Source organism: Emiliania huxleyi (assembly GCF_000372725.1).
Source record: "Emiliania huxleyi CCMP1516 unplaced genomic scaffold EMIHUscaffold_799, whole genome shotgun sequence".
NCBI lineage: Eukaryota > Haptophyta > Isochrysidales > Noelaerhabdaceae > Emiliania > Emiliania huxleyi.
Window position 1 is genome coordinate 1 of NW_005196029.1, and position 14,227 is coordinate 14,227.

At 67.4% G+C, this 14,227-nt stretch overlaps 5 protein-coding genes across 5 annotated transcripts; 3 read left to right on the forward strand and 2 right to left on the reverse strand.

Moving 5' to 3' along the window:
- Nucleotides 1–2,193: 2,193 nt before the first annotated feature.
- Nucleotides 2,194–6,102, reverse strand: EMIHUDRAFT_121144 (hypothetical protein; the record flags this gene model as incomplete). Its single annotated transcript, XM_005759730.1, has 10 exons — nt 2,194–2,534; nt 2,608–2,682; nt 2,747–2,840; nt 3,020–3,150; nt 3,272–3,431; nt 3,618–3,651; nt 4,678–4,742; nt 4,871–5,258; nt 5,369–5,414; nt 5,622–6,102. 10 exons carry the CDS (start codon nt 6,100–6,102, stop codon nt 2,194–2,196), a joined length of 1,815 nt encoding a protein of 604 aa, XP_005759787.1.
- Nucleotides 6,103–7,296: 1,194 nt separating this feature from the next.
- On the forward strand, nt 7,297–10,175 carry EMIHUDRAFT_121145 (hypothetical protein; the record flags this gene model as incomplete). Its single annotated transcript, XM_005759731.1, has 5 exons — nt 7,297–7,756; nt 8,102–8,169; nt 8,646–8,717; nt 8,789–9,523; nt 10,092–10,175. The coding sequence occupies 5 exons, from the start codon at nt 7,297–7,299 to the stop codon at nt 10,173–10,175; spliced, it is 1,419 nt and encodes a 472-aa protein (XP_005759788.1).
- Nucleotides 10,176–10,557: 382 nt separating this feature from the next.
- EMIHUDRAFT_249594 (hypothetical protein) lies at nt 10,558–11,450 on the reverse strand (the record flags this gene model as incomplete). Its single annotated transcript, XM_005759732.1, has 3 exons — nt 10,558–10,911; nt 10,982–11,098; nt 11,181–11,450. The coding sequence occupies 3 exons, from the start codon at nt 11,448–11,450 to the stop codon at nt 10,558–10,560; spliced, it is 741 nt and encodes a 246-aa protein (XP_005759789.1).
- Nucleotides 11,451–11,676: 226 nt separating this feature from the next.
- EMIHUDRAFT_249595 (hypothetical protein) lies at nt 11,677–13,226 on the forward strand (the record flags this gene model as incomplete). The annotated part of the gene is made up of 4 exons (XM_005759733.1): nt 11,677–11,922; nt 12,078–12,191; nt 12,501–12,893; nt 13,146–13,226. The coding sequence occupies 4 exons, from the start codon at nt 11,677–11,679 to the stop codon at nt 13,224–13,226; spliced, it is 834 nt and encodes a 277-aa protein (XP_005759790.1).
- A 186-nt stretch (nt 13,227–13,412) lies between these two features.
- On the forward strand, nt 13,413–13,715 carry EMIHUDRAFT_48875 (hypothetical protein; the record flags this gene model as incomplete). Its single annotated transcript, XM_005759734.1, has 1 exon — nt 13,413–13,715. A coding segment is annotated over one exon (303 nt), but the record flags the coding sequence as incomplete, so codon positions are not given.
- Nucleotides 13,716–14,227: the final 512 nt, after the last annotated feature.

The following is a 14,227-nucleotide window of genomic DNA, read 5'->3' on the forward strand; positions in this document are numbered from 1 at the left end:
GTCGCTCCTCGTCCTCATCTACAAGCCGCTCCACCGGAAAACTCCAAGCGCGCTGTCGCGAGCCACCGCCTTTCTACATAGGGAGTACGAGATCCGTTGGTACTATTGGGAGGCGCTCGAGTTGCTGCGCAAGATTGTCCTCACCGGCGTGGTCGCGCTCATCCCGGAGAAGAACGCCTTTTTGCGTCTTGTGGTGGCAACGCTGGTATGCTCATGCTATGCTGTCGGACTCGCAGTCGCGAAGCCATACAAGCGGATTGAAGACGACGTCCTGGCCGTAGCGACAAACCTCGTGCTCCTTCTCGTCTTCCTGGGTGCGAGCTGGATCACCCTCTTCGACGCCATCGACGAGGAAGCGCCTGGAAAGGCGGACGACATCATGGGCTGGCCTAACTCCGACGCGATCGTCGTCCCGATGTCGATTCTCATCGGCCTTGCGTTCGCCCTCTTTCTCACGGGCGCCATCACTGCGGCTCGCCGCGTCGCCCAGATCCCGACGATTCGGCTAGTCTCGACCAATCATCCCCCCGAGCTGACCCTCGCCAAAGGCCTGACGTGGCATCTATTCAACAGCCACATTTGGAGCACGGGGCAGGATGCCGTCGCCGTCATCAAGAAAAATCTCATGTTGCTGCTCCCCGGCGTCCAAGTGTTCTTGGATGTGGATGATCTCGAGGAAATCGGGGCGCTGGAGGAATACATCAAACGCTCGCAAGCAATCCTCTTCTTCCTGTCGAAGGGGTACTTTCGCTCGAAAAACTGCCTGCGTGAGGTTCGCTCGGCGCTCCAGCTCAAGAAGCCGATCATTCTCGTGCAAGAGGCAGACCCAGGAAAGGGCGGGGGATTGCTCGAGGAGCTGCGAGCTGATAGCCCTGCAGACCTCCAGCCGGCCATCTTTGACGTGGGCTGGCCGTTGGTGGTCTGGCACCGAATCGTAGAGTTCCAGTACGTCTCGCTCAAGATGATCTCGGAGGCCCTGCTCTTGCAAACGCCCCACTACGCGTTGGCAAAGACGCTCCCGCTCGCCGTGCCGGGCGAGTTGACTCGCCAGAACCTCGCATTCGCAAAAGCCGTCGTGCTCTGGGCCTCGCCCGCCAATCCCGGCGCAAAAGACGTGGCCAACCAGCTCGCCACCTCCTACACTGGCCTTCGTGTTTGTAGTGCGGGGGAGGCACCGAACCGGCCTCCGCCCCTCCCACGGGGACTGTCATCGCTCAAATCGATGCGGCGGGCTGGGCTTAGCCGGAATCCGCCCAGCGAACTGCGACCGACCCACATGCTGCTGTACCTGTGCGAAGAGACCTGGTCTGACGATTATCTGGCGGAGCAGGTCGAGGCGGTACTGAGAGGAAGCCGGGCCGCTCAGGTGGAGCTGACACGGGAGAGCTGACACGTGTGCACTCACTGATAGGTCAAGGAGGCGAAGGAGGCAGGACTTCCGATAGTGCTGGCGCACGAGAACGATCCAGAAGCGGGAGGCTGCGTGTTCGCGCGCTTTTTCGAAACCACGCCGCAGGAGCTCATACAGAGCGGCCTTTTCGACAACCTCGCCATCCCTTGCTTCCCCGGGCCGCATCACACGGCACCGTTGCCTGCTCGGTTGCCCCATCCCTGTCTTTGCGGATGGATGATGCGGTGTTGACACCATAGGTGTCGCTCGCGCTCTTGGCCAAGGCGCTCGGCGCCACGCCCCGGCATGGAGAGGGCCGCGGTTTCTCCGTCCGGACCGGGCTGCTCGCCCGGGCTCGCAGCCGGGGCTTTGCCTCACCCTCAGCGTCGGTCGAGGCTGACGGTGACGCGAGCTTGTCCGTGCGGTTTGCGCGCAGAACCAGAAGACGCCCGTCGGCGGTGCAGGCTGAGACTGAGCCTCTACCAGCAATTTAATTTTAAAATGATGTTGGAACGCGAAAGAGAGATATGGCAGACGCGAGAGGCGAGACGCGGACGGACCCCCCACGCACACACAGCTCACACATAGGCCAGCCACATTAGAGAGATCTGATGGCCTCACTCGAAGATCCAGCACGAAGAGGCCGAAGCCGCGAACCGGCTGAGAAAGCGCAGAACGAGAGAGCGGGAGAGAAGGTTAAAGGGAAACTGGCCGCGAATCTGTCAGGCAAGACATGGCCGGCCGACAAAGCGCAAGGGCAGCGAAGCGCTACCCAATGGCAAACGCCATGGGTAGGCGATGGCTCACCGCAACCGCAGTGTGGTTGACACGATGCAGTGGTCGCTGGGGAAGGTGAGCGTCGGAATGCTCGTGCCTACTCGAGAAAGCGTCGGGGCACTCCTGGGGGTGAGCGGCGGTCGGGCTCTCGCGACGCGATGACGGCGGGGAAGGCCTTCGACGTAGCTCCCCTGCCCCGTGTTGTCGCGCGCGCACGCGCCCGCGCCCTCAAACGCGCCCTCCGAGTAGAGGAGGAAGTCCTTCGGGTTGTTGTCGGCGAGGCTGGAGGTGGCGCGCTCGGCGTAGCGCACCGCCTTGTTGAGTTGCGGCTGCAGGTAGGTGCGCGCGTTGTAGGTCGTCTGCCAGCCTTCGGGCGGCCTACAGAGAAGAGGTCCGCGGCACTCCGGAGATCGCCCCGGCATGAGGGCCGTTGCCCGAACCCTTCCGGTGAGCTCGCCCCTGCCACGAGTGCGCCAGCGGCGCCTCACCCGACGCGCACTCGGCCACAAAGTCGCCTAGAGGCGCACGCGGCTCGGCGTCGGCCACGAGGGCTCGCGCGTGCCGCGTGCTCCCTGCCACCGCGCGGGTCGCCGACGAACTTCTTGCCGCCCTTTGGGTCGCGTGTCAGGTAGGTGTTCGCGTCGATGCCCACGAGGAGGGGAAGGCCCGCCGCCTGCGGGAGGATGGCAGGAGAGTCTTCACCCGCGTCTTGCGGCCTGAGACCGCAGCACAGGGCCAACTGCTACATTAGATCTCAACACCGAATGTCTCGCTCGAGGAGGTCTGAGGAGGTCTGAGAACCGTCTGAGAACCGTCTGAGGATAAACGCGCCTGCTGGCGCAGCGCGCTCACCACCGGCGTCGACGCGAGGCCGTTCGTGTCGCCGTGGAACGACGCGAGGAGCAGCTCGGTGGCGCCGCCTTCGCCGCCGAGCTCAAGCCTGGCGCGGAAGACGCAGAGGTCGCCCTCTGCCACCGGTGCGCCTGACCACTCAATCGTCCCTCATCAGCGACCCAAGAGTATTCCACCCCCGGTCGTCCCCCGCCGCTGCGGCGCACCTACTCTCCAACCCGCGTCGCGCTCCCGGCGACCACATCCCTCTACCGCGGCCCCTGCGCCCCGTCGCAAGCGCGCCACTCAGCGCCTCGGCGCCCAGCTCGACCTCTGACAGCGCCTCGCCCGCCGGGCCGGCGAGCAGGCGCTTCGCGACGAGGATGAGCGAGTTCTGGTCGCGCACCGCATCGCAGTCGCGTGGCTCGAGCACCTCACGGAAAGAGCGCGGAGATGTCTCGGGACGGTCTCGGAGCGGTCTCTCGGGGGCGCCTCGGAGGCAGATCGGAGGGGCGCCCCGGGAAGCGTCTTCGCAGCGTCTCGCGCGACTCAAGCGCGCCTCGAACCGCTCGGCGAGGGCGGGCGCGGCGCGCAGCGCTGTCACGAGCGCGCCACTCACCTCCTGCAGGAAGAGGAGGTCGACGTCGGCGTACCTGCCGCACGCGTCCAGGATTCGCGTCCAAGAACGTGCCACCTTCTTGCTGGGTGGGGCGGTGCCGGCCGGTATATGAGAGCCATCTTGCACTTCCACACATAACGATGTGGGGGCCACGGAGCGCACATGAGTACTGACTACCGACTGCGCGTTGCCGACTAGCCCGCGCACTCTGGCCGCTGCAGCACGTCGATCGTGCGCTGCGCCTGGGAGGTGGCAGATGAGCCATGAGCCAAGATGGAGCCGAGATGGGCCGAGATGCGCCGAGATGGGCCGAGATGGGACGAGATGCTCCGAGATGCGCCGAGATGTGTCCAACCGCGCGCTGCGCCTTGGAGACGACGAGCGCCTCGCAGATGCTCATCTTGAGCTCGTGCCACGCGCCTGCGGGAGGCAGCGAGCGGGCGCGTGTCGGGTTCGCTCCTGCGGCTCGCCTTTTGGGAGTCGCCCTCGGGAGGCTCGTGCCGCGCACCGGGAGAGAGCTGGTTGAGCAGGCCGACCTAGAGCGCGACTCAGGACATCATCCATGACACGTCCATGGCACGGCCACGACATGTTGCGAGCAGGCCGGCCTAGGGCGCGACTCGCGGGCGCGTCGTGGACGTGTTCTGCTTTGTGGAGCGGGCGGACGCAGCGGCCCGGCCAGGATCGCGTGAACAGGGAAGTGTCTAGGAAGTGTCTACGAAGTGTCTAGGAAGTGTCTAGGAAGTGTCTAGGAAGTGTCTAGGAAGTGTCTAGAGGCCCGGTCAGGACGCGTGAACAGGGAAGTGTCTAGGAAGTGTCTAGGGAGTGTCTAGAGGCCCGGCCAGGATCGCGTCAAAGATCGCGAGGCAGAGCAGCTGCAGCGGCAGCGAGATGGCCTCTTCCGCCTCGGAGAGGGCGGGGTACCTGCTCACAGCTCGTGCCGTGAACGTCGTCTCGTTCGCAGTCCTCCCTCGCGGAGTGCGCCAGAGTGCTCGCGAGTGCTGGAGAGCGCTCTGGAGTGCTCTCGGAGTGCGCCAGAGTGTGGAGGGGGCGGCGGTACTTGGAGCGCTTGATCGGCGAGAGCATGGCGCACGGCAGGCGCGGCGCCGCGGCGCCCGACTTGGCCTAGAAGAGCAGCGGTCGGGCGTCTCGGAGGTGTGCTGGAGGTCTTGGCAGAGTCGGAACTGTGTCGGAGATGGCGGAGAGATATCGTGGGTGTCTTTGAGGCGTCTCGGAGGCGTTCTCGCCTTGACGAGCAGCGGCGCCTCGAAGAAGAAGGCGTGCCACTGCGCAAACCACGCGTCTCCGTCGGGCATCGGCACGTCGTAGTTGTTGATGACGGTGGGGCGGCAGACGGTGCGCCCGTCCTCCGTGTTGATGGTGTTTGTGAAGCGGTCAGGCATCGACGCCAGCCGCTTGGCGCCGATCTCCTTGTCCTTGAGAAAGCCAGACACGATCGGCCGGCTGGCGAGGTCGCTCTCCCAAACCTCCTCGACGGCATCGATCCCCGCCCACCCCTGCGCCGCCATCGAGGCCTTGAGCTTCTCGAACATGGGCTGCGTGAAGACAGAGCGAACGGGCACATCGCGCTCGCCTGGCGCGTCGATCAGCTCGCCCACCGCCACCATGAGCTGCTCGTACCTGCGGCGGACGAGAGGGCGGCGTGGTGAGGGTGGCGGCGCAGCAGGCGCGGCGGCGGCAGAGGCGGCGGCAGTGGCAGAGGCGGTGTGATGGTGGTGGCGGGAAATCACCGAGGGTCGGCGAGCGTGGTGTAGTACTCGAATGGGTTGTTGTTGACTGCGGCGACGTTCCATGAAGCGAGGCGTACGGACGCTCCGCGGCGCGAGAGGAGCCCACCCATGTACAACAACGACCGAGACGTCGAGAGACGGTCCGATGGTTGGGAGCGAGATGGTGGCTGCAGCTGGAGAGATGCAGGCAGCGTCGTTTCTTTTGCCTGTGTTAGTGCCAGTCCTTGAGGGTTAGCACCCTCGACAGCCACACCGTCCGGCGCGCTAGCCGCGTGAGTCGCGAGGGCGACGGCGCGCGCACGCAGCGAGCGCAGCTGAGCCTCGGGCAGCGTGAGCCGCCTGGTGGCATCGTCGTAATCGAACTCAACGAACCCGAGCATCGCAGTCGCTCGGTACTGCATGTCCTGCCCGTGGCTAACTCTGCCATCGAACGTGTACGAGCACGGCGCCGTCCGCCCGTACCATAGCAGTAGGATCTGCACCTCCTGCTCGGCCGCGGCCGCTCGCACATCGATCCCGCCATACGCAGCGTGCTCAAGCTTTCGTGTGGCCAGGCACTTGCACGTGATGCGCTGCGTCTTTCCGAACCGGATCACGCTCGCGCCACTTGTGGTGCGGAACAGGAAGGCGACGTCATCACCGTACGTGAGCAAGCCCGCACGTCGGCGCTCGCGGTCGCGCTCACGCGTCTTGCTGCCCGGCTGTAGCACGTCCCGCTTGCAGCGACTGCACATACATCGGGCGTCACTCTTCGTTGGTGTGCCATCCGGACGCCGACCGAAGTTGGAGCCGACGCAGCGGCACGCACCTCTCCATCTGCTAACAGAGCAGCTCTCGCAGCACGCGTACCCGCAATCGGCGCACTGCTCCAGCTCGGCGGGTCCCTCCCAGTCCCAAATGAGCTGCTCACAGCCGTCGCATCTGCGGTGCAGGTTGCTGGGCTTCACCGCGAGCGGTGCCGGAGACGCATCGAGCCGCACGCCGTGCCGTCCCTTGGAATCGTCCCACGAGAGCACACGGCCCTTGCGCCCGTTCAGATCAGCGCGCGATAGGCCATGCAGCTGCACCAGGCTGGCAGCGGCATGCGGAAAAAGGCAGATGGCCGCACTCTTCACAGCCTGTTATTGAGAAGAAAATACGTTATTTGTGCGCTGGTCTGTGAGAGGTTGAGGCGGAATCGGATCGAGCCCATGCACCGGGCAAAGAAGGACGCTGCAGAAGCGGTTGGAGAGGCAGCCGGCGTCTGCCGTCACAAGGAGTCCCAGCGCCGGTCGGTTGGACATGCGCGTCGGCTCGCCCGAGGACTGCGATCGCGACCCACCCGTCATGCCGCAGCCTCCGACGAGCTCTGCAACCGAGGAGAGTGAGGGTGCGCCTCCCCTCACTGCTGGCCTGGCTGCGCACCGCCCCACAAAGCACCCCCTCGAGCATCTCTACAACCACAAGTACAAGTACAAGGCTCAAGGGCGACCTTCTCCAAGTCGTCAACGCGCCCGGGAACCCCGCCAGCGGAGGCGACACAATGCCTCTGGCGGCTCTGCAGGCGGCGCGCGGCGCGCCCCTCGCCGGTCTCCCGCACGCTCCTGAGGGCCGAGAGGGCCGAGAGGCGGGGTTGGTGACCCGGGGGCATGGGCGGTGCGGCCCGCGCCGCGCGCGGGCGCGTGGCAGCCCGTGAGTGCCGAGATCGGGTCTGTGCTTCGACGTAGCATGGGCCCCCGGAGGCCCATCTAAAGCAGCGCTGATTGATGGATCCCCACCCGAATAACACACAGTGAGCGCCCCAGCACTTCACTACGCCCTCCGCGCGAAATCGCTAGTGGTGCTTTGTGGCAGCACATTGTGCTTTGTGGACGGTTGCGGTGCCCGAGACAAGGTCGTAAATTTCTCTTCGCCGCAGCCGCGGGAGGTGGCCCTGAACATCCTGCTCTATGCTCGGCCCTCGCCCCACTCCCGTGCAGCCTGCATATCGCACGGGCAGCACCTACACCGGCGTGGACGAGTCGGTCGTCGGCTGCAAGCCGGGCATCGTCAAGACCGTGGTCAAGGTCGACGAGGGCGTCTACAAGACGCGTGAGGTCAAGCTGACGCTGCGATACGGCGGCTACGACCCCGACACGTACGACGGCGCCGACGGCCTCGTCCTCAGCCTGACCCTGCCCGCCAAGTGGCTGGACGGCGGCGTGCCGATCCGGCGGCTGCGCGACGCCTTCATCGGCCACTACCGCAAGAAGCGGCCGTCGGCGCGGCTGGCTGCTGCGGCGGACGAGGAGTGGGGCCTGGCCATCAAGGACGAGTCGATGCTGCTCTTCTCGAAGAAGCGGCTCGACGACGACGCCGACCTGACCAAGGCCCTCTACGACCGCCAGGAGGTGTACGCGATGACGGCGCGTGCCAGCCGCCGGCGCAGCCGGACTGCGAGAGAGCGAGACGGCTACTGAGGGACGCGCGGGTGCGACGCCGCAGGCGTGGGACTGGGAGGACCACGAGGCCAAGCTCGCCGAGCTCCGCAAGGCCGTCGTCGACGACCTAGCCCACACAATGCGCCCGCCGCCCACGAGCAGCGAGCCCGCTGCCCACAGACCGGCTCCATGACACCTCCGCGAAACTTCCGCGTGCAGGCGGCACGTCATTCACGAGCCCGAGTCGATCGCACCCGTCGTGTCCCGCGCGCAGATCCTGCCCGGCGACTGGGCGGTCTGAACAGCGTCTCTTCACACCTCTAGCTGTGAGCAGGCGCCCAGATCCTGCCCGGCGCAACCTTTGTCGTCCTCGCCGGCTGGTACAAGCAGCAGTGCGTGCTCGTCACGCCGGAGCACACCATCGCGGACCTGAAGGCGCTTCCTAGACACTTCCTAGACACTTTCCAGACACTTCCTAGACACTTCCTAGACACCATCGCGGACCTGAAGGCGCACCCTCCACCTCGGCCGCACCTCGGCCGCACCTCGGCTGCATCTCGGCTGCACTTCGGCCGCACCTCGGCCGCACCTCGGCCGCACCTCGGCCGGCCCCGGATGCCATCCCGGCTGAGCACGGCGGTTGACACCTCAAGGCGTACCTGCACCACAAGAACGGACCGCGCATGCCGATGGAGGCGCGTCTCGCCGCTCTCGCCCCATCTCCCTCCCTCCGTGCGATCTCCTCCTCCTCCTCGAGCTTGGGCTCCGTCCATTCCTCCCTCCTCCCCCTCCTCCCCCTCCTCCCCTCCCCGCCCTCCTCTGCGCGGCTCCTCCCTCCCTCTCTCCCTGCGTGCGCGCATCACTCAGTACTGGACCAGGCGCTCGACATTGGGCTGCGCACCGCGGATGACTCCATCGAGGTGCTCGACGGCGCCCTGACGCTGCAGCAGGTCTACGAGCAGTCGATCGCCGCTACCGCACCACCCACACTGGATTCGATACTCTGGAGATGTGGTACTAGGTCTACGAGCAGTCGATCGCCGCCGCCGCGACGCTCGCGAAGCGACTCGCCGCCTCGAGCGGCGCCGCCCTCCCCGACGCCCCGGACCTGCCCGCCGACTCGCCCCTCGCCGCCGTCGCCGCCGCCGCCGCCGCCGACACGGACGACCCCGCCGCCTCCTTCGAGCCCGCGGAGGCGTTTGCCGGGCCGCGCGCCGGAAGGGTCTTCAAGCGCGGCGCGCGCGGCGTCGGGTACTATTCCGACGCCGCGGCCGGGGGCGGGGCGGCGGGCGGCGGCGGCGGCGGCAGGGGCGGCGGCAGGGGCGGCGGGGACGGCGGTGGCGGCGGCGGCAGGGGCGGCGGCATGGGCGGCCCCGCAAAGGCGCGCACGGCGGCGGTCGCGGCGCGAGAGAGCGCGGCGAAGGCGGCGCGGGAGCTGGAGGAGGCGATTTCGCTCGGAATCCCGGACCGGTTGCGGCAGGCGCTGGTGGGGCGCAGCGAGCAAGCCGAGGCGGCGGCAGAGGCGGCGGAGGCGGAGGCGGAGGCGGCGGAGGCGGAGGCAGCAGAGGCAGCGGCGCGGCAGGGGGTAGCAAAGGTGGAGGCGGCGCCGCCGCCGGCCGAGGGGGCGGAGGAGGTGCCGCCGGACGTAGAGGCGGAGGTGGAGGGCGGGGAGGGGGCTGGGTCAGCCGCCGCAGAGCGCGGCCAGAAGGCGCCCGGAGAGGCGCCCAGCTTCCTCGGCCGCGCGATGGTGCTCGGGGTGGGCAAGCGGATCCAGGAGCGCGCTCTCGCCGCCCGACACATCGGGACCGGGCGGCAGCTGCACCTCGGCTGCACCTCGGCCGCACCTCGGCTACACCTCGGCCGCACCTCGGCCGCACCTCGGCTGCACTTCGGCCGCACCTCGGCTGCACTTCGGCTGCACCTCGGCCGCACCTCGGCTGCACTTCGGCTGCACTTCGGCTGCACTTCGGCTGCACCTCGTACACCGCCGCGAGCGACGTGCTCCACCGCAGCACCGCGTGCTGCGAGGGCAAGCAGCACTCTCGCCGTCGCCTCACCGCCGCCGCTCGCTGTACGGTAGGACCGGAAGCATGCCATTTGGCTGCCGTCGGTGCTCGCCGCGAGACTTGCACGAGCCCGCTGCCGCCGGGGCCCGTCTCCTCACCGCAGAGAGTTGCCGCAGGTGCACGACCCGTACTCGTTCCGAACGCCGCAGGACGAGAGGCCCACGGGCGGCACCACACATCACGCGGCGCAGCTGGCACCCGGCCGGGCCAGGCGAGGGGGGGGCAGCTCTTCTGAGGTCGGTGGGTGCCTCTGCGTAGGCGCTACCTGCGCCACGCGGCTGGACCGCCCCGGCGGAGACCCAGCCCTCCGTCAACGAGAACGAGAATTGCGCAATCATGTGAATTTGTATCGGTGGGAAGGGTTTGAGGGCAGCACTACTATGTGCACTAGCAAGGGTAGGGCAAGCGCAAAAAAGTTCGCGCCGCGCACCGCGGAAAATTTGAGGCATGTTGAAAGGCTGTGATGGACAGAGGCTGATCTTTTATTAGCCAGTCGCATTCCCATCAGAAGCAATCATGAATCAATACCAGTACTTGGTGGCGTGGGTGGTTACACACAGCGCACACGCCCTTAGCCGTACGGCCTGCCCTTGAGACTCTCTCTACAAAGGGGCCACTCGCACACCATGCAGGCTGCAGAGCGGCTCCTGCACGCTCTCCACTCGCCAAACAACCCGCCAACCGACCGCCCACGCCAGTGCACTCCCACTTTGCGCCGCTCGACTCATTGCTGCGCCCTGCGCGCCTCGAGCAGCTTGCTCACCACGCCACTGGCAGGGGCTTCGCGGTCGCCGGTCGCCACAGGCAACTCCGCGGTCGCCACAGGCAACTCCGCGGTCGCCGTAGGCGGCTCCGCGGTCGCCACAGGCAGGGGCTCCTCGGTCGCCACAGGCAGGGACTCCGGCACATCCGGCACACGGACGAACTTGCACGGGCAGCAGAAGCAACAGTGGTCGCACTTTGAAAAGCAGCAGCCCTGGTAGACTGTGTCCGGGGCTTCGAAGGCGAGCGTGGGACCCCCCAAGAAGATAAGATAAGGCATACATACATTGCATTGGATGTACCGGCCGTTGGCAACCTTGAACCAGGGCATTGGACACCCGCCTTCCCCGCCGTTGCCACCGGGGCCGCCAGGGTCGTGCAGTCACCGAGATGCAGCAGTCGTCGTTACCCATCAACGAGATGGTGAGGGTGATTCCATCGGCCTCAAATTTACCCACGATGGTCGTCTGCATCTGCATCGGCACGGGCGCAGCGGCTCCTACCTCCATTGCTGCTAACGGTGTGCGCAGATGTCGTGCCTGGGTTTGGGTAGATCTATCTAGGGGGGTGGCAGCTCCCCGGCACTGTGCCCGAGATCCGGTTTGACCACAAGCTCAGGTTTGCCAGCTTAGTACTCGCTACTGCGGGAATGGTGCCAGAGATGTTGTTGAACGCCAGGTTGAGGCTTCCCAGCTCAGGCGGTAGAGTGCCTGTCAGGTCGAGCTTTGAAAGGTCGAGCGCTCGCCCTGCGAACGTGCCGTTGCAGACAGCGGGCTGCGTGCCGCAGATGGTGTTTGTAGCGTGGTCGGCTACGGCGCCTGCGCAGGCTGCGGCGAGTAGACGAATTACGTCCATGACAAGACCGCAGCCCGTGGCGTGAAGTGGACGCAAGTCGCCCCAATTCGCGCGGCTTCAGCGCCGGTTTTCTTCTTTTGGCCGACAGCAGTATTGTCGCCTGCTGCCACAGCAGGCGGCGCGCACGCCGTCGGCGGCCTGCCGCCGCTCTCTGCCCTCTCGGCGGCCGCCACAGCGAGCACCCACCCGCAGCCCGGGGGCCACGCGGCCGGGCACCAGGCCTTCGATGGCGGCCTCGCCCGCCATCGACCTGGGAGAGCCGCTCGCGGCTCTGTTCAAGCGCGCGCGCGTCGCCGACAAGTTTTACCGCAAGTACGAAGGGCAGCTCGAGGACCTGGGTGTGGGTGATGCTGGCGACCTCCTCGAGGTGGTCGCTGTGAAGGGCATTGCCTCGCTCGGAATCCACGAGCTCCAGGCGGAGAAGCTCCGCCGAGCTCTTCTCGGCCGGCGGGGCTGGGGGGACGCGGCTGCGGTCTTGGCATCCCTCAGCGGCTTGTCGCTGGGCGACACACCCCGGCTGGGGTGGCGGCTGGCGATCAGGCGGCTGGTGGCGGGGCAGCGGCTGGCGGCGAGGGCCGCGGCGGCGCGCGCCCCGAAGAGGCGGACGGCGGTGCCTGCGACGCGCAGGCCGCTGAAGGTGGGTCCGGAGGTGGGACCGAGGGATCCAGTTTGGACCCCTTGGAGCCCGCGCTGCCGGAGAGCGGCGATGGGACGATTGCCGCCGCGGGGGGGGAGGAGGAGGTCGAGGGCGGGCGGAAGGCGCCGCGGCGCCGCCGAGGGCGGCGCGGCCGTGGCGCCAGGGGTCGCGGGGGGGGGCTCGAGAAGGTGCCCGACACCGCGGCGGGTTTGGCTGCTGAGCGGCCAAACCCAGTGGAGGAGGTTTCCACCGGCGGCGCGGCGCCGGCGGAGGGGGAGGAGGGCGGCCCGCCCTCGCTCGCTGCTGATGGACCTGGACGTGCCCCATATTGGGGGCCCGCCGGCATTACCCCGCCCGAGACGCCGGTCTCGGACGCTGCCGGCGCGCCCCACCCTTTCATCATTTTAGATGAGGCCACGGGTTCTAAGGCGGGCGAGGCGGCTGCTGAGGCGTTGGCGGAGGCGGCGGTCGACGCCGTTTACGGGGCGCTCGTGGCGGCGACGCTCGAGGAGTGGGCGGGCGCGAGCACGGACAACCCCGTCTCCGCGGAGGACGCTCGAGGCCCAGGCCTCGAGTGTCAGGATTGCTTTGGGCGCTTTTACGACGAGTTTGGCGTGGAGCCGTGGCTGTGGCGCCGGGCGATGCGTGAGGGCTGGTCGAGAGAGGAGATGGAGGCGGCGGAGAAGGAGATCTGGCGCGGCGAGAGTTCTGAGATCTCTCAGCTAGGCGAGTGGGTCTGCGATGCTTGCTTGGAGGGCTATTTGGGGGGGGGCGTTGGCGACTACTCGGAGCTGCGCAGCGGCTACGTTGCGCCGTATCCGGGTAACCCCTGGATAGGTCGCTCGCGCGACCTCTCCTGGATGCGCAAGGGGCCCATTGGGGTCACGCGGAGGGAGGCGCTGTTAGCGGCGGAGGAGGCGAAGGCGGCCGCGCGGGCGGCGGAGAAGGCGCGGGCGGCGGAGGGGGGGAAGGGCGGTGGCAGCGGGCGGCAGTCCCGCGAGGCACGCCGGCGGAAGGGTTCGTCTTCGCGGGGCGGGGTGCGCACTGCGCGCCGCGAGGATGAGGAGCCTGAGCCAGGGGAGGGTTGGGAAGGGGGGGCGAGGCCGGAGGAGTATGACGGCCTCTTCGACGGCCCATAAGGGGCCGTTGTCTGCTGTGCCTTTTGTGGTGCTAGTTCGTGCCAGTCTGCTGTGAGAGGGCTCTTTAGAATTCTTTTCTTTGCTCGCCCGATGCTGCTCGTCTACACCTCGGCCGTCTCCTTCCGCACGCCCGCCCCTGCTCTGCGCGCCGCCGCCGACTCTCGCGCCGCCGCCGCACGGCTCGACTCTGCGGAAGAGCCTGCGCGCGAGCCTGCAAGAAACGTGCTCGGGACTGAGCTCAGTTGCTGCTGCGCTGACGTCCACGGCAGCGGCATCGGCACCGGCTTCTACCGGGACGGCTACTGCTCCACCGGTCCGGACGACGCGGGCCGGCACACCGTCTGCATCGAGGCGACCGAGAAGTTCCTCGCTGTCTCGGCGGCGGTCGGGAACCCGCTCCACCAACCCATCCCTCAGTTCATGTTCCCCGGCGTTCGGCCGGGCGACCGCTGGTGTCTGTGCGCGTCGCGGTATGCGCAGCTCATCGAGCTGGAGCGAGAGAGCGCGGTTCGTGGCGAGGACGGCGAGCCTGTGACGGGGTTTGTGCCGCGCATCCACATTCGGGCGACGCACGAGCGGTCGCTGGAGCACATGGACCTCGAGGCGCGCTCTGCCGCGCGCCCGTGCGGTGGGTTCGCGCCACGCTCACCCCTCGCCGCCTGCCGATCAGGCCCTCCTCTCGCGAGCCGTGGACGAGGAGGAGGCGCGGGCGGAGCTGTCCCGCCTGGAGGAGATGCGCGCAGCGCTGCGGCGCACGGTCTCTCCTAGTGAGAGCTGAGAGCCCGCGCCGTGGCGACCGAGTGGTGGTGCTCGTAAACGCCGCGGCGCGACCGACGAGACAAACACACTCCCCGATGACGAGATGAGCGATGAAACTACGAGAATGAAGAAAATTTCTCCGACGCACTCCGCTCCCCGACACCCCGCCGAGCTGCGAGACACGCGCCGGCACCAACTTGATTCCCGGATGCGCGTCTCACGGCCGGGTCACGGGACGGGGA